Raw genomic sequence first — 19,882 nt, 5'->3', positions numbered from 1 at the left:
TCTTGGCTGTTAAAACTAACTTGCAGGTATTCTTTGCATTTAAACTAAACCTACTATCTCAGTTATATAGATTAGATTTCATCAGTAACATTTTTTATGATACAAGTTTTAGCATTTAAAATTTAGCATTTAAAATGAGGTGACTGAGGACAAGGACAACTTTGCTTTTACTTGTCACTTAAATGTAGCAAAGACAAGACATTGTTTAGATATTAAGCAGGCATTTAAAACTATTTAGGGGAAAAAAAGAGTTTGTGAAGCTTGACAGCTGATTTATTTCACTTGGAGCTTCAAAGAAGAGATTTCTAGCTTCTAAAGCAGCCACAGCCTGATGGATTGTCATGTACATCAAAGAGACTTCAAAGACTAAAAGGTAAACTGACAGGAATCAAATTCTAGTCTAACGAAGGCAGAATGATACTGTGTACTTTTATAGGCTAAGACTCAATTTTTGATCTCCCTTGAGCAGTGACCTAGAATTTGTCCATATCTTTAACATGCACCAACAAACTAGATGTTTGCTTATCATCAAAGACAGCTTTGTACAGAAGAATTCTGCTCTCTGTGGGTCCTTCTGCCTTCACCTCCTTTTTTAAGATTATCTGCAACTTGTACAGGCCCCAGGGAATTCTTACTTCAGTCTGCAATGGTACTCTGACTTGATGAGTTTTGTACAAAACCACTGTATACGTAGGGGCTTAATATAAGGAACCTATTTTGAAGGTTTTGAAATAAATTTCTGTTTCTATCTTAGCATGGCAAATTGATCCTAATCCATCTTAGTTCTGGAAATTCACTCTCTGGGTGAGGCTTCTTCTGTCAGCATTAAAAAAAAAAACACAACTATTTTCAAAATTGAAATATAAGTAAGTTATTTTTTTCTTTTTCTTTCTTACCAGTAGTATTTCAAACCGACTTGGAAGTTCAGTGAACTTTTTTTTCTATGTGAATATACCAGAGTTGAAGGTCCCTATTCAGTAACTAAGCAAAGCATATTTTTTTGCTTTTTCTCACAGACGGAGCTTTAATAACAGCATCTAGTTTTATTTGCATTTCCTACAGCCTGTGACTTATAAGATGTTCTTGTACAACTCATCTGTCTCAATAAGAAATTTAAACAAAATAAGTGAGTAGTGGTTTTAATTAAGCTTCATGACACACTCAGTATATGCAGAATTATGATGGTGGTGTTGATATTGATTTTAATCCATCTATTATTTAGTGCAGTGGGGTTTTTTAATTCCCATCCTTGATTTCTAATTTTTAGGATTTCTTTTTAATTACAAATGCATAATTCTTCAGTAGAAATGTTGTTCTTTTTTGGCATAAAATTTATCTGTCTGTGGCTATGTAATGAATTTTATGGAATCTTTCCACATTGTTGCTAGTACCCAGATTTATCTACATAGCCAGTTTGAGACATTCCATGTGCAGTTTAGAGTCAGACACTTTGTGCATGGGTTGTAAGCTTTTCCCCTGGCCTCCTGGAAGAAGCAGACAAAAAATAAGAAAAAAAAAAGGAAAAAAGAAAGGAATAAAACTAAGAAAAGGAAAAAAGGAAAAAGAAAAGAAAAATTAAGAAAAAAGGGAAAAAAGAAAAGAAAAATTAAGAAAAAGGAAAAAAAGAAAAAATTAAAACTAAGAGAAAGAAAAAAGGAAAAAATAAAAAAAGGAAAAAGAAAAAAAGAAGAGGTTGGAGCCAGGGGGGGGTTGGGCTCTTTTCCCAGGCAACTCTCAGCAAGACAAGAGGGCAGGGTCTTAAGTTGTGCCAGGGGAGGTTTAGGTTGGAGATTCGAATTTCTTTCTGGAGAGGGTGATCAGGTATTGGAATGGGCTGCCCAGGGAAGTAGTGGATTCTCCGTGTCTGGAGATCTTTCCAAAGAGCCTGGATGTGGCACTGAGTGCCATGGGCTGGGAACTGCAGTGGGAGTGGATCAAGGGTTGGACTTGATGATCTCTGAGGTCCCTTCCAACCCAGCCCATTCTATGATTCTATGATTCTATGATTGTTCCTGAAATCAAATTATTATTATTTTTTTTTTTTATGTAAACATCAGAGGATTTTTGCTATATAAAGCTTTTTCATATTTTCAGAGATTTGACAGTAAAGTGTTTGGGAAACCGGGGTCCACTGCTTTGCTATCCTTTCTCATTAAAATACAAGCAGCTAACAGCTGCCAGTGTTGTCTTCCTCTGTTTTGAAATGCACGTGGCAGCGTGTGATCTGCAGCAAGGCAAGGGCCAAAATATTTGATGGGGCCATACTAACTGGTATTAAAACGTGGGTAGTAGCACCAGGTGCATGGGATTCAGCCAAGCTGTAATTTTTTTGTGCAATTGAAAAGTTAGGCAGAAAGTGTCATCTTCCAGGCAAAAATAGGATGGTGCATGACAGTGAATTGTTAGTACTTACAAGGTGTACTAATGAATGTTTGTTGTAACTTACTCTAAGGGGAGAGGATGTTGCTTCCCCATCTTGCTAACAACTAAGCTTTCCTCAATCTGAAATAGCCAAGACTTTACAACTCTGCCATTTGCTTTTTTTAGATATGTATACAAATGTAACATATATATTGTATTTATATTATATACATTATATTATATACATTTATATATATTATTAAATATATATATTAATAAATATATATTATTAAATTACATTTATATATATATTAAATGTATATATACACATTTATATATATTATATACATTTATATTATATTGTTATATATTATATATGTATATATATAATATTTTAGATAATTTAGGTGCAAAAACTATGTTTTTAATAAGCAAGTGTCATCTTCTCAGGATACACTGTGCAGGCATACATTTTGCAAGGAGTAGGTTTGCCTAATTCATCTGTTCCTAATATATCCAGCTTGTGTCACTTAATTCCTTTTACTGTCCTTATCCTCTTTTTTTCTGCTTTTTTTATATGGATTGTGGCTGATACAAATGAGAATAATAAAAATTATTATTTAGGTCAATGAACCTAAATTGTTTCTTTCACAAGAATTGTTTCTTTTGCAAGTTCTTGTCTATGTTGTATTATGGCTAGTTAGAGATCAGTGAGATTTAAACCAGCAGTGTAAGACTGCTCTTCAGAATTAAATGAAACCAATATATATAAACACTAAAATAAAATGCCAGAATACCAGAATTTATTATTATTATTATTATTATTATTATTATTATTATTATTATTATTATCATCATTAGTGAATGCTATTTAGGAAAAAAAACTGAAATAGGTGTATTTCACTCTGGCAATTGTCAATTTTAATTTTTTTCCTTGAAGACAATTATAGATAGATGTTTCAGGTGGCATCAGATACTTGATTTAGGAAAATAAAAGGATTATGATAAACCACAAAATCATCGTTAATGGAGCGATAAGGAATAGGTCAGATATTCTAAAATGTGTTGCATTTCCTTGAGGGAACTAAATTCTCCTCTTGCTGCCAGCAGCTGTGGCTCATGTGATCTTTGCAGACTCACACCTTAAGTCATTCATGGCATTATTAAAATTTCTAGCAACTAACCGTCTACAGAACTGTTAACTCACACTAAGCAATTATGTTCTACATAGCACGTAGTTTCAAGTTGAGCTCTGAAAAATCAACTAAAATGTACTGGGAAGAAATAAATTAAAAAAAAAATTAAAAAAAAAAACCTTAATGGTAGTTGTTTGTGAGAGTGCAGTGCTTCTTAGGGCTCTCTTGTTGGAGCTGAGCAACAATTCCTGACACCGAGTTTTTTTTAATTGTGCTGTGCAGCCACGTGCACAATGCTTTTGAGTTAGCAGCTGCTCTGCCCTCTTGGAGACTCTGTCAGAGGACAAGCATCCTGTTGTTCAAAGCAGCAAATAGATCTCTCTTGGGAACTTTGTCTATAAAACTGCACACATAAGAGAAAGTCAGAAATTTTCTTTTTCCTCTGTCACTTATAAAGATGTAAAAGGTCAAATGGCACTAAAATAGGGTAAATTCCATTTTTTAATGGTACAAACTGCTCATGAATCAGTCTTAAAATATATATAAGCTTTATGCCTTCTTGAGGTGTGTGGAGGCAAATCTTGACCAATCAATCTGTGGACATTGCAGTCTCCAAGTTAGGAGACTTTTGAAGACACTCAGTGGTTTAATCAGGACCCTTAGAAGCTGCTGTCAGGGTAGTCACAAGTGCAGGCCACTTATCTGTTGTTTGTGGTGTGCAATGGCTTCTTGAATTTGCATGGCTGTTTAGGAATTATTTATCAAATACCACTGAGCCATCTGCTGTCTGATTTACTTAATTATCCTGCAGAACATCTCCTTAATCACTTGAGGTTAGCTTTGATGTTCCAGGAAGTTCTGTGTAGGGTTAATATTCTATGTACTTTGCACTCAGTTCCCATTCGTAACCAGATTTCTGAATGGAATTATCAGGTACCAAATAAGTCTGAAATGATTTCCAGATGCTCAGGTTTACTAATGCCTTATCCAAACCAAGGAACAATGAGGATCTTGCAGCCGTCTTGAGGGTGGAGTTGCGAGGGTGGATTTTTTTTTTTTTTTTTTAGTATAGTCATCATACCAGTAATTTTCTTAGTGCTTGAGTTTGTTGACCTATTGAAATACATTAGAGACAAGCATATTTACAAAAGGCGTTTTTTTTTCTTTTTTTCAGGGGTATGGGAAAGGGTTGTGTCCTGAATTAGCATAGAAAACTATTTCCAACTGAGAATGAATTATATAGAAAGATTATATGCTGTTTTTCCACAGTAATTTTCTGCATAGATTTGCCAGGTCTTTTTCTTCCAGTTGGAAGGATAAATTTTAAGGTGAACTTTTTAGGTTTCAAAGCAGCTGTGCATGAGCTACTTGCAAGATCTGAACAGGGTTATTTGGTACTCTGATTGTATTATTTTAACTACAAAAGTTAAACAGTAACAAAGTAGGGGAGGAACTTAGCACTATCAGGTTGTGAAATACCTGACGCATTTGTTTAAAACTTAAATCTGTTCCTACCACTATATTTTTATCGCTGTTACATATGTAAACAAATGCCACCTGTTTCCAGAATGCTATTGTTTTTTTTACTCCAAGAAATGAGTGATTTTTTGCTGGAGCTAGGATCCCATACAGGCTTCAAAAAAGCAGAAAGAGATGGCTGGAATTCTGTTGGTCCAGCCCAGAACTCTTGTCTTTTGTGGGGAAGCTTGATAAAGGAGGAAATTAAATGATGTTGTGAAAGACCTTTATCTGTGCAGGAGGGAAAGGTAAATAAGGTAACACAGGCCTTTTTATTTTTCTGCTTCTCCAGGATCCCTGTCACAAGATTGTTAAGGAAAATTTTCATGCTCCATTCCCTGTTATCTGAAGATGCATATTAAAATGAAAGCAATTAGACTGGGCTATCACTGGGGTATTGATACAGTTACTAACCATTCTCTGTCTTGCCCTTCTTCTGTGGCAGGACTGTGCTGGCTGTGAGGTACATCTCCTGTGTCTCTGCAAATCCTGGTGTGCCAGGGCAGCCTAAAATTCATACTAGTTCATTTTAATATACTGTACTGAAAACTGTGCTGTCTGACACTGCTGCTTACCTCAGAGCTCATATTGTTTACAGGAAGAGGTTGATGCAGGTAATGGGCTGTAACAGCTTCAGCTGGCCTGGTGTGTTCTGTTAAGGAGATTAAATTAATCAAAATATCTTCTGAACAGCGGAATAGACAAGTCCATGCCACTCACAGATGAAGGTGAAGTATCAGTTGCATTCCTCATAAATGGTCTGATTTCTTGAACTGATGTAGATGCATTCTACTTCATTGTCCTTGATCCATGCCATCAAAACACCTCTTCCCTTCTTCATCACTTAGTTTTACTATTTCTAGAGTTGGGCATCCCTGTATGAATATCTGTGGGGAGACAGTCTGAGGACTAGAGAATTGCCTTGCAAAGTTGGTTTGAAAATAACTGGTACATACCATTGCTGTGTATAATGCACTTCTAGTGTATTATATATATAAGCATTACAGCTTAGAGTTGTGAAATTAGTATACCTCTTGAGCAATAGATGTTTCTTTTAAAAAATAGGTTGTGGTTTGATCAACTGAGCTTTGAGATATTCATTGTCAGGTTTGAGCAAATAAGATGAAGGATTTGTACTTTCTGAAATCCAAAGCCTTAGTAGATCTTAGAGTTTTAAGCACAGGAATTTCTCGATTCCTGGGTAGGCCCCATTATTAAAAAAAAAAATTATGGAAAAGCCTAATATTTGTCAAACTGTTAGGTGATATTTTTCCTAATTGAAGCGGTTCACCATTGAAGTAATAAGCACATTCAGTTTTACAAATCAGAAAAACAGCTGAATTCTGAATGTTGATTTTCCTTTTACTAACACTATTTCAGCACCCACAAAGAGCCACACACAAACAAGGTTTGTACAGCTGGGAAGATTGAGGTATCAGTTTTTTTCCCATCATTTAAAGTATGGATGGGTCTCTGAAGAATCAGGGATTGGCAAGCATGAAATGTAGTCATAATTCTAATGTCTTTGTTTATGGAATGCTGGGTTTGAATATTACTTTTGCAGCTTAATATGTCTTACATTGACCAATGTTTTTTTCCCACATTGTCTTGTTATTCAGTCATTAAAAAAACCTTGAGCATGAAGTAGCAATTATTTTTGTAGAATGAAAGACTTGGCTTCATAGACAATGTTTATTTTTTCTAGTGGCATTTAGGGAAGGGGGCACAAAGGAAAGCAGGAGAGGGTTGAAAGAATCTCTGATTTAACCATAATCTTTGATCTTATCAGTTTCCTAATATTCCATCATTTCTGAAGCAGTTGGTTATCTGGCAGGCTGTGCATATCAGTTAACTCTGGAGAAGTCTAATCTATAACAAGTCAAATGAGAATTTAGTTAAGGTAAAGATTAATTGTATTAAATTGATTTTTACAGTACAGGAAGTTAATTTCAATAAGGACCAGTTCAAGCTGCTAGGGTTTCAGAGTAGGTCCCCAGAGACACTGTAAGATGACTTCATAAAGAAGATAATGTATTGAATATTGGTCCACATGTCCTATGCAGCTATGGAGCCCATCCCCAAGACTGCCATGCATGTGGCCCTGTAAGGTAGAAACAGAGGCTGAATTCTCTTTGGCAGATATGATAATTTTAAACCTTATTTTGTAGTGGCATAGAGATGGAGTATTTCTTAATGACCAATTATCTAAATCATTATTCTGTGAGAACATGGTGAAAATAGATTTCTTGTGGCTGATCCCAAAAACCTTCACACCTTCACAGAAGCATAGAAGGAAGGGGACAGAAAATAAAAGTGGCTTACTAATTCATGGAAAGATTTTGATATAGTGCTTTGTAAAATCAAGTGGCTGTCTGGGAGGATCCATTTATTGTCATGTTCCTGGAAAAAAAATGAAGAAATTGCTTAGATGATTTAAAATGCTTCAGCTGTCAATTTAGGATGCCCTGTATTGGAGAGTTTATAAACTAATAAAGTCTAGAATGGAATTTTCCAACTATAGCTCTACTGCTGTTGTATTGAATAATTGTGTTGAAGGATTCATGCTGCACATGATAAATTTCCAAATTGAATTATGCATTTTCAAACTAATTGCTGCATTTATAATCGGAATAGAACACTAACACAGGGTAGATATATTGCAGGTTCTTTTAATAAAATGTTAAAAGTGTGGTGGTAGTGGTATTTGAATAATTGTTTGGAGTGTTTTGGTCTCTTGTTGGTTTTTTTTTCTAACATACTGTGAGATAGCCATTATAAACTTTGAGGAATCTAGGAAACGTTTTTCCCTTGTTTGATCCATCTAGAATTTTCTGTTTATAATTGCTTTGTGAGGTTCTGCATGAGTGGAGCATGGCAAGTTACCAATATTAAGTCAAGTAATTGGATGTATTTAAATTTTGTAACTTTGCATGTCTTAAGGTAAGCTCTCCAAGTGCAGTGTTTAGCAAGCGCTGACATTGAATATGAACATTCTAGATAACCTGAATTTCCTGCAAGTCATCTTGGTTTGTATATAAACATAGCTTTTTTGGTAGACTTCTGTTTAAAAGGATTGGAGTGGAAAGTGTAAATGTCTTGTTTAAGCATTATTTTAACTTTTGTACAAGGCTTATATATCCTTGTTTAAATATTTGTGACAAAAAAGATACTTTTTATAGCAAAGAATTCTTGAATATTATACTGTTTGTAACTGGATTTAGATAGGTGTGCTGACAAATAATTGTTTCAGTAAAATTCTGTAATGGATAAAGAATTTTTTCTTCTAATAGCAGCCTTGCATTTTATGCTGTACATATGTTTAGGAAAAAAAAACCTTCATAAAATACCTTGCTATATTTGCTCATTGCAAGATGAAAATACTTCTGAGTAAAAATTCCAGTTACCTAATATGGTACAAACCTACTCTACTGTACAAGCAAACACATCTTACAAAGCTTTGGGCTTTGATTAAGTTTAGATCCTGATTTGTTGCCTTATATGGTTCATGTATTGGTCTGCACTTGGAGGCAGGAACCTCAGCCAGGAGGTTCCATTGTTACTGTGGAACTTGTTGGCCTTCTCTGCTGGTTTGTCTTGCCTCCATAATTTGACAAAACCCAGAAGACTTTCCATGCTTGTGTCTGGTCTATGGTCAGCAATGGAAGGATTTTAAACTTCTGTTCATGGGGAACACTCCCTAAAAACATATGGGTATTGCAGGTCTCAAACCAGGGGAAGTCAAGTGGAAAGACTGTTCCTGAATCTGTGATAGTTTAATTTCTGATTTTGTGGTGAATTTGGAGCACTTCTCACCTTAGCCAATATGCTCTGAATGTTGATTTAGAGAACACATCAACCACTGTTGCTGTGAATTTACAGTGTTTAAACTTGAAATAGCAAAAAGACTTGGAATTTTGTTTGTTTACTTATAGTTACATGGATTTCAGTAGCTGTGCTTCGATAAAGTTCTCTGCTCACCAGTGTGGAGTGTTTGAGAACAATATGTAGTCCTTCAGGCATAAATTTGGGTGTAAAGATCTTAATTTTGTAATTTTTCTTGCTTCCTCATTTGTAGTTTCTTTGCAGAAGTTTTAGACCAGTAATGTTGATCTCTGTCTCTTTGTCTCATACATGAGGAAAGAAAAATATCATAATGCATTTTCTTGGCAAATTTTGATATATTTTTGTAAGGCAAAATACTGTTCCTCACAGTTCAAGGGGGGAATTGCCACAATAAACAAAATCTCTACTATTAAGTTGTGATCCCTGGGAATATCTAGTGCTTACAGCCATAGTTGCTATTTATTTTTTCTTATGGGCATGTCTGTGTTAAGACAGGATAAAATATACTTGAATGATTTTATTGAGATTGGATCATCTCCCGAAACACCACATCTACCCTCTCTTTGAATACCCTCAGGGATGGTGACTTTACCACCTTTCTGAGCATCCTGTTCCAATGCTTCACTACTCTTTTGGTGATGAAATTTTTTCTAATACCTTATCTGAACCTCCCCTGGCACAACTTGAACTAATTATCTCTTGTCTTAGCACTAGTCACTGGGGAGAAGAGACCAACACCATCCTCACTACAACCTCTTTTTGGGTAGTTGTAGAGCACAGTAAGGTCTCCCCTCAGCCTCCTCTTCTCCAGGCTGAACAGCCCCAGCTCCCTCAGCCTCTCCTTATAAGATCTGTTCTCCAGACCCCTAATCAGCTTGGTAGCCCTTCTTTGCACTCTCTTCAGCACCTCGATGACCTTCCTATACTGTGGAGCCCAAAACTGCACCCAGTACCTAAGGTGCTGTCTCACCAAGGCTGAGTCCAAGAGTAAGATCACCTCCTTGGCCCTGCTAGTTGCACTGTCCCTGATGCTGGCCAGAATGTCATTTGCCTTCTTGGCAAGCAGGGCACACTGTTGGCTCACGTTCTGCTGACTGTCAGCCAGCACCCCAGGTCCCTCTCTGTTGAGCAGCTCTCCAGCCACTCTTTCCCAAGCCTGTAAGGTTGGTGGGGCTTGCTGTGGCTGAAGTGTAGGACCTGACATTTGGCCTTTTCAAAACTCATGCTATTTGTCTCGGCCCATTGATAAAGCCTGTCTGGATCCCTCTGCAGAGCCTCCCTACGCTCATGCAGATCAACACTTCCACCCAGCTTAGTGTCATCTGCAGACTTAGTAAGGGTACACTCTGTCCTGTCATCCAAATCATCAATAAAGATGTTAAACAGGGCTGGTCCCAGCACTAAGCCCTGGGTGACACCACTTGTGACCATCTGCCAACTGGATTTAACTCCATTGGTGGCTTTGGACCCAGCCATCCAACCAGTTTTTTATCCATTGAAGGGTGTGCACATCCAAGCCATGAGCTGACAGCTTCTCTAGGAGAATGTTGGGAAACTGTGTCAGAGGCCTTGCCAAAGTCAAAGTAGACAACATCCATAGCCCTTGTCCAATGAGCAGGTCACCCTGTCATAGGAGATCAGGTTAGTTAAATAGGACCTGCCCTTCATGATCCAATGCTTATGGGGCATAATCACCTGGTTGTTCTGCATGTACCCTATAATAGTATTCAGGATGATCTGCTCCATCAGCTTCCCCAGTACTGAAGTCACACTAACAGGTCTGTGATTTCCTGCATCGTCCTTCCGTCCCTTCTTATATATGGGGTTATGTTTGATGATTTCCAGTCTGCTGGTACCTCTCCAGTCAGCCAGGACTGCTGGTAAATGGTGGAAAGTGGCTTGGTGAGCACCCCTGCCACTTCTTTCAGCACCCTTGGGAGCATCCCATCTGGCCCCATAGATCTGTGGACTTAGTAAGATGGTACAGCAGGTAACTGACCATCTCCTCATGGATTGGGGGGAGGTCATTCTGCTCGTGGTCCCTGTCTCTTAGCTTAGGGAGTTGGATTCCTTCTATATAACTGGCCCTGTTGCTAAAGACTGATGCAAGTACCTCAGCACCTTTTTTTTTTTTTTCATCCTTTGTCACTATGTTTCCTCCTGCACCCAGCTGAGGGTAGAGAGGTGAGGCATTCCACCATGTTTCTGTTACAGCCACTATGTCATAATTTTCCTGATGGATCATGAATTCCAGCTCCCACTGTTTGTTGCCTATACTGCATGTATTACAGACTTTACATACTTTCCACATATTACAGACTTTATTCAGTGGGGAAAAAAGGAAGAAAAAGAATTGCTAACAAAGCAGTCCAGCTTGTGACAGTGGTAAAGGACATCTGTGTTCTATAAGATGAGACTGTCACAGAGGCTGGAAAAGATCTGTGAGATCATCAAGCCCTGCCTTTGACCTACCACTACCACATCAGCTAGACCATGGCACTAAGTGCCACATCCAGCCTTTCCTTAAACGCCTTCAGGGATGGTGACTCCATCACTTCCCTGGACAGTCCATTCCAGTGCCTGATCACCCTCTCCATGAGGAAGTGCTTTCTGATATCCAACCTAAACCTCCCCTGGTACAGCTTCAGGCCATGCCCTCTTGTCCTGTCACAGGTTGCCCGGGAGAAGAGCCTGACCCCCACCTGACTACAGCCTCCCTTCAGGTAGTTGTAGAGACTGATAAGGTTCTTCCTAAGTCTTCTTCAGGCTAAACAAACACCCTCCTAGCCTCTCCCCATAAGACTTTTCCCCTAGACCTTCCCCATCCTTTATATGGAAAGATAATGTGAGGCTTTGGAAACCTGGTTTCAAGACATTTCTTCTTTGGATTTACATTTTGGCATGTTGGAAACTTTCCCCAGAGGTGATGTTTTGAGACATTCAGTTTATTGACTATCAGATATGCACTATGGATCCTATGTGGCTTTTCTGACATCCACAATTCTTGTCAGGTAGACAGTACTGAGAAAGCAGGTTATTTTCTCTTTATTCTAGATACTTGTGATTAACTGTCAATGTTAATCTGAAATGTGTGTTTTCTCTGCTTGATCAGGAAACCATCTGTTGCTCCTCTTGTCCAAATTTCCACACACCCTGCCTTTCTCCCCCCTTCCCATACTTTTTCAATATGGCTTAAGACCATAGAAAGAAGGATGGAAATGTTATTTGATGTGGGTTTTTTGAAAACTGCTTGAAATATAATTTGTGGCTGCAACTAATGCTAATCATTAAAAGTTCTGGAAATAGATCTTTGAATTAGTAGCTACTTAATATATTTACTTTCATATTAAAATTGGTAAAGAAAGTTTGTTTTCCTAGACACTCTGGCACTTACAGGTTTTACTTTTATTCTGCTTTGTCATTGAAGTCTAGTAAGCAAATGTTAATCCTTAGGAAATTTCCTTATGGGTCTTAGGTCCAACTTCAATTCTGATTTCGTAATGTTTTACTTACTGGGAAGAAGTCACTTGGGTACCTTAGATGAAGTTCATGCTCAGGCTATGGCATGTTTGTGCCAGATACAACCAGCTCTGGAGAGGGGAGGTACTTGACTGACCTTTCTGCCAAAGTGTGTTGGGAGCAGTGCACAGCACAGTCCTGGCATTTCCTTCATCAGATCAGGAATATATAAGGAAATCTCTTGACAGGCTTGCACATTTTGTCCTCTTATAAATAAGATGTAAGAAAAAAATTATGTATTTCTATGTGCGTATTTTTTTCTATGCTGACATTCACACATCTGAAGACAGTAGTCATATCTGCTTAGAATACTGTAAAATGTTATTTTATTTCCCTCAGATTATTTTAAAATTGCCTATTGATTATTTAAGACCATGTGCGTGAATGTAAGTTAAACCCACAAACTGTTTCACAGAAAAGAGTATTTATTTTTATTCTGTCTTTCACAGTGCCTTATCATTCTATCTCAGTTTGAACACTGCCGTCCAAACTTGGCACTGTATCTTTGAATTCAGTATTCATGCATGCTGCTTTCCTTTTCTCTTTAATTGTAGGTGGCATGGTACTTACTGTATGTAACATAATGTTAACAACGTACTATAAAGCTTATTGTTGATGGAACAGCTTCAATAATGTCCATGGACATTGTTTTATCTACACAAGTAGTGTAAGTACGTGCTGGTTTTCCTGTGAACCAAGGGATTGATTTTAATGCAGTAAACCAGAATTATAGATCGTAAATGAGGCATATTTTTAATAAAAGATTGTATAAATTCAGATAAATAGATTCTTACCCTTTTCATTTCTCACTTATTCACTTGGCCCTACACTAAGCTTCAGTTATCTTTGGATTATGTGAGTGTAGCAGTTTCTGGAGCTGTATGTTTGAAATTATAGGGATAAAACCCCAAATACAACACATGCATGTTTTTGCAAAAAAAACCCCAAACAAACAGATGTTGTTGACCTACACCATTAAGGTCTAAGCTTTGGGTACTGTTATTTTGCTTCCTTATGAATCCAAGTAATTAAAAGACTTTTCTTTTGCAAATAAAGAGGGTTTGGTTTTTTTTTCCTTGTTTTTTTGTTTGATTTGGGTTTGTTATTTTTTAAATATAGTAGTAGGAGCTATTTCTTCTGAACAAGAGAAATTTGCAGCAAATTATTGCTGGAGAAAAAAACATCTTGCATACTGTATTAATTGTGATAAATGAACATAATTAAAAATACCTCTGTGTTTAATAGGTCACATTTCATACTTTATATTATAGGTACATTTTCAGAGTTTATCAGCACATTCCCATGACATTTCCCTCTTGTCAAATCTTAACCCTTCCTCCCCCTACCCCCTTTTGTATTTACAAAGTTCACTTTAATTTTTTTGTGTTTACTCTCATTAAGAAGAGCAGAGGAAGCAAAATTAAAGTGTTGCAGCGTTGTGAGGTCTGTGTGTAATTCCCAGGCGTCCTGAATGACAGCAGAAGGCTTTATCTGACACACATGGTTCTGATTTTTAAATGATCTCTTTTTAAATCTGCAAGAACACCTTGGATTATTATGTCTGTAATATTTGTTTTTTTTCCTTTTGAGAGCTGAGAATCCACAATTAGGTGTGTGTACTCTGCCTTTGCCCTGTGTTGAAATTCTGAGGGGGGCCCAGTTGTGGAGGGGACCACCAGCCCTGTGGTGTCCTGGTCCAGCTGTCCCAGGGATCCTGATGCCCCCTGGGGAGCTCTGCCCTCTGCATCCTGCCATCTGCCCACCCTGCTCAGGCAGAACTGTCACCTATCTGCAACTAGAGGGGGCCTAAGGGGAAAGACAGGAAGGGGATCTTGGAGTGCTGTGAGATAAAGCCCTAGAGGGAAAAGGAGCCCAGGAATGTTGGTTAATATTCAGGGATCGCTTCCTTCAAGTCCAGGAATGATGCAATCCCAACAAAGAGGAAGCCAGGCAAGAATGCCAGGAGGCCTTCATGGATGAACAAGGAGCTCCAGGACAAATTCAGACATAAAAAGGAAGCCTACAGAGGGTGAAAGAAAGGGCAGGCAGCCTGGGAGGGAATGCAGTTAAATTGTCCACCCAGCCAGGGATCAGATCATAGAATCACAGAATGTTAGGGGTTGGAAGGGACCTCTAGAGATCATCTAGTCCAACCTTACAGCCAGAGCAGGATCACCTCGGGCAAGCTACAGAGAAACACATCCAGGGGTGTTTTGAAAGTCTCCAGAGACTCCACAACCTCACTAGGCAGCCGGTGCAAAGTTTGCTGATGACACCGAGCTGTGTGGTGTGTTTGACATACTGGAGAGAAGGGATGCCACCCAGAGGGACTTCAGGAAGGCTTGAGAGGTGGGCCCATGTGAACCTCATGAAGTCCAACAAGACCAAATGCAAGGTCTTGCACATGGGCCAGGGCAACCCCAAGCACAGTTACAGGTTAAGCAGAGAATGGCTTGAGGACAGTCCTGAGGAAAAGGAATTGGGGGGTGTTGATTGATGAGAAGCCAGAAAGCCAACTGTATCCTGGTCTTCATCAAAAGAAGTGTGTCCAGCAAGTTAAGGGAGGCAATTCTCCCATTCTACTCTGCTCTCATGAGACCCCACCTGGAGTATTGTGTCCAATTCTAGGGTCCCCAACATAAGAGACATGAAGCTCTTGGAGCAAGTCCAGATGAGGGCCCACAAAGATGATCAGAAATCTGCAGCACATCTCTTGTGAGGACAGGCTGAGAGAGAGCTGGGGTTGTTAAGCCTGGAGAAGACTCTGAGGAGATGTTATAGCAGCCTTCCAGTATCTGAAGGGGACCTCCAGAAAGCTGGGGAGGGACTTTTCACAAGGCAGTGTGGTGATAGGACAGGGGGTAATGGTTTTAAGCTGGTGGAGCGTAGATTTAGGTTAGACATTATGAAGAAATTCTTTCCTGTGAGGGTGGTGAGACACTGGCACAGGTTGCCCAGGGAACTTGTAGCTGCCCCCTACCTGAAAGTGTTCAAGGCCAGGCTGGGTGGGGCTTTGATTAACCTGATATTGTAGGAAAGCTGATGGTGGTATGTCCTGTTTTTGATGTTGTGTCATGTCATTCCATGGGCAAAAGAACTTGTGGGATCACCAGAGATATGCACACTGCTGCAGTCAGTCTGCACACAGGGTGTGCATGGTTCATTGCTGTCTGATTTGCATGATGTTCTCCCTGTGTACCTCCTGAGCTGGGAAAGGATCCACCATGGCTTTGTGGGCATTGACCAAAACAAATGGATGGATGTGGGTGTTGGGCAGTGAACAATGGAGGCGTAGTCAGTAGTGATGCAGAGGTGTCAACTAGGATCAGGGGAATGGTTTGTCTTAGTTGATGCAAAGGTGTCATTAGGATTAGGGGAAAGGTTTCTCTTAATCCTGCTAAAGAGTGTAGGTTCTGTGGCTTTAGTGAAACTTTGACCTTTATAATCCTCCAAAAGAGGAGGCAATAGGGAAGAGAATGTGGATACAGCTTTTGCCTTTAGCTGAGACCCTGTCTAGGAGATGTATTAGTACCTTTTTATCAAACATTGAGAAAAGTATTGATTTTCACTCACATATTTCTATAGTTCTTCCTCTCTGTCCTAGTTTTATTTAAATCTTAAACCAAGGTTTCAACTTTGAAACAAAAAAACCCCGATTCTGCTTTGAAATTAGGAAGATGAATGAAAAGCTTCTCTGAAAATTTGTTTGCTTATTTTTTTTCTTCCTTCCCACACTTTCCAGTCATCTGTCTGCCCAATTTCTGCTTCCTGTTGCTCTTCCTTCTCTGTCTCTTTGCTTCTGAAATTATGAATATTGCCTGATCAAAGAGGATATTTTATAAATACAGCTGTATTTCTTTTACCTGCCTGTCCCACACCGTTTCTATTTGATTGAGATCAAGTGCTGCCCATCTGTGTGGGGAGCTGACAGTATTTGTGCCTGACTGCCGAAAGCTGTAAACTCTTAACTTACTCATTGCAAATGATGAAACAGGAAAAAAATAAAAAAAAACAGTTCACAAGCCTCTCTTAATATCAAGTATATTTTTAATGATTTAATAGTTTTAATATTAAAGGAAGAGGCTTGAGACCTAATTAGATGGACATTTAACTTACCATGCATATTTGGAGTAATTTGGATTAATGTGTAATAAAGGAATAAAAACGGTATGTCAGCCAAGTATTACTTACAGGTCATGACAGGTATAGTGTTACAGTTGCAAAAAATAAGCTGTTTAAGGTCTTGCAGAAAAAATTGGTAACAACAGCTAAGTGATCATCGGCTTTAAAAGTTTAAAGAGAGCAAGAAGAATGCAAGGTTGTTGAAAAGTTGACCTCTGCAACATCCAGATGGGAAAAAGGATAAAAATTATTTGGCTGTGGTCCAACAACTAAGTAGCAGTAGGTTAAATCTTGACAAATGAAGGCAAACTACATGCTGGTTCCCTCTCAGAAGGTACTGGAATGTATTGGTCTGTGTACAATGTACTTATTTCCTTAAATCTTTCAGGGAAGTTGAGAGGGGATGAAGAAATTGTTACTGGAGAGCAACATTTTGTAAATGTAAAAAATAGCTGTAAATAATAGCTGTAAAAATAGCTAAGAGGACGACGCTTCTGCTAGCATACATTCATATGCCTGTTAACTCAAGACTTTTTCGAGCCTGTTCTTTCTAGAAATTCTGTTTTATTTCCTTGGTTTTTTTCTTCCTTAGAATATAATTTAAGCTAAAAGTTAGTTGTGAGAAGTTGTAGGATTTATGAATCTACATTCTGAGATCAGAGCTTTAAACCATGAAATTTAGCATCCTGTAACTGGCAGCAATTGCTGTGAGATACATGAAGAAAAAGTAAAAAGATCTACTTAGCTCTCTTTGCATGATTCTTCCCTGACATTTTTGTCTGTGGAACTGTGATGCTGAATTCTGAACAACCCATATGCCCTTGAGAAAGTAACATAAATGAAAAGACAGATTTTTCTTGAGAGATTTGCACCACTTGCTTAAATGAGATGAAAGCCTGAAGAGGTGGGGGTTTTTTGTTTTTTTTTTTAAATGTTTTCGCCTTTCTTGCACTTTTTTATGGGTTAATACTTTTATTATGTTTCTACTGACATCCACTGTAGCCCTTTGACTTACATTTCAAGGCTTTTTTGAGCATAGACTCTATCACAGTTCTAACGGAATTCAAAGCTTGCTTATAAATATGTCATCTCTTCTCATCACCTGCTTGCCCTTGCAAAACATGAAGTGAAAGTTGTTGCCATAAGTAATGCATTTCTTCTAAAATGCTGACCTTCAACTTTTTTACCAGAATATTTTTAGTAGTTCTCACAACTGTTTGTTGCTGCACTTTCACAGGAGAAACTCAAGATTTATTTTATTTGCAGTTTCTTCCTGCTCCATGTATGCTGAAGTAACTCCTGTAGCTGATTGTAGAATTTGTTTTTTGAGACTGATCTTCACACATTTTAGGAAAATCAGCTTGCCATGTTCCATGTAAGAAAATATTTTTAAAAACACAAGAGTTTTAAGACACAGGTTCTTTTCTTTTTTACCTGCTTATGACTTGCCGCTCAGTTCAGTCTAGGCCTCTTTTAGTGATTACTGATTTCAGTGACATACTAAACAAGAACAGCTGTATCACTACAACTTCAATCCAGATAACAGAGTGATCTGGTCTTAAAATGTAATGTTGACCAGGATGTTCTTTTTCTTTGTTTTCTTTCAGCCCAGTCACTGAAAGAGTTTGCTCGGCTCCTGATTGCTGTTGAAGAGGAGAGGAGACGACTGGTAAGTTTGCTGGCAATCATATATCGCATTAGGCCTCTGTTTTTTTCATAACATATTATTTTTGTTTGTTTGTTTCTGAAGTGCTTTTAAATATTTATTTATTTATGTAGTAGATGTGTTAAGTATTTCATAAGAATCACGTCATTCTACAGAGGCAGAAATATACAAAATACTTTTCTGTCAATTTAAATACTGTTTTATCACAATTTCCTCTCCCCACACTCCACCCCAAAATAAAATGATTCCTTCTGTACCTTTCCTTTCCCACATCTTGTCTTGTAAGTCATGGGGCACAGGAGCAAGCTGTAAACGAAGAGATTATAGTGGAAATATAGACCACTATTAGTTTAATCAAATAATTTGAGTGTTGTCCAATGAATTTGTGTTAGCAATCCAAGAATATGATAGGTAAGTAGTAAGAAGAGAAACCAAGCTAATCACCCTTGAGAAACTCTTGCAGAATGCATTATAGAGCAGACTTGTCAAAGATGTCCTTAGTTATGGTATTTTTATTTCTCTTTGTTGCCCTGCTTAGGAATTTACATTTACTTTAATTTTTTACACTTTAATTTTTTTTTTCAGATATAACTTTATCAAATCAGTTTCAAGTCTATTCTTGTACAACTATTTTTTTAAATATTCCATATAAGCAACAAAACTACCTTTTTTTTTTTTCCTTGGAAGTTAATAATGAATAAAGAAGTGAAAAAAGGATTAACCTCACTAGGGGAATTTCCAAATGTTGTGGAAGTTTAACTGGCTCAAATCCATCCAATGACTATGTCTGTCCTTGTTTTCCTTTCTCTTATGAGTACATAGGGAGGTGAGGAGAAATATTTTCTGACTCAGATTTGAGCAAGAGGCTTACATGAAGTTCTCTTATTCCTAGGAGTAATTAACTGTAGAATTGGTCTATTTCTGTTTGCATAAATATTTTAAAGTGGCAAAATCATGAACATTTATATAGTACAGTTGCATAGTTAATATCACTTCAACTTATAAAAGTGTAAAACTTTGCTTCATGCCAAATGCTCTTTACTTGGTAGATGGAAGGTGACTGTTTAGTACTTACTACCTTCTTTTTCTTTTTTCTCTCAGAGGAGTCACTCCCTTTTTTACTTTCATAAATTTCTGTCCTCTGTGGTTTATAATTTGATCTTTCCATATAATGTCTTACTTTGTATGTGTTAGGGAGGCCATAAAAGTTAAAGTGGGGGGGAGGGGACACATTAATTAAGCAAAGAAAGACCAATCAGAAAGATGTTTTTGTTCAATTTCAGTATGAGTTCAGTGGGAATGCATGGATTCTGCAGCTCAGCTGTTGGATCACAGTGCAGAGTCAGAGACTTCTATGAGATTTCCATCTCACAAAAAAAAATACAAATGGCCATGAATTTAGCAGAATGCCCGTGAATTTAGTAGAATGCAATAATCAAATTATTATAAACATAGTGATACAGAGTATTCATGGGTGGAGAAGGTGTTTTTGATGGGAAATCATTTGGATCCAGCTTTTTGCTGAATCTGAAATAGCCTGATTCTGTTTGTTCTTCAAGCTGAATGCTCATGCTGAGAGCATTTTGGACACACAGTTAACATGGTAGTGAGATCTGAATAAGAAAATTCAGCAAACTTATTTCTCTGTTTTTAAAAATTTCATCTGCCTGTTGGCAGAATTTATTTAATTATTAATGGAATTCAACTTGCTAAAATA

The 19,882-nt window shown here is 37.8% G+C and overlaps 1 protein-coding gene across 1 annotated transcript in view; it reads left to right on the top strand.

Annotated features, from left to right (window-relative positions):
- The window catches only part of ARHGAP42 (Rho GTPase activating protein 42), a 146,280-nt gene that overhangs the window by 37,413 nt on the left and 88,985 nt on the right, over positions 1–19,882 (top strand). Inside the window, exon 3 of the mRNA XM_030451701.1 lies at positions 18,107–18,168. Coding sequence (XP_030307561.1) covers positions 18,107–18,168 — 62 coding nt within the window. The remainder of the gene's footprint in view (positions 1–18,106; positions 18,169–19,882) is intronic.

Source organism: Calypte anna, chromosome 1 (assembly GCF_003957555.1).
Source record: "Calypte anna isolate BGI_N300 chromosome 1, bCalAnn1_v1.p, whole genome shotgun sequence".
Lineage (NCBI taxonomy): Eukaryota > Metazoa > Chordata > Aves > Apodiformes > Trochilidae > Calypte > Calypte anna.
This window is presented reverse-complemented; position numbering and strand designations above follow the sequence as displayed.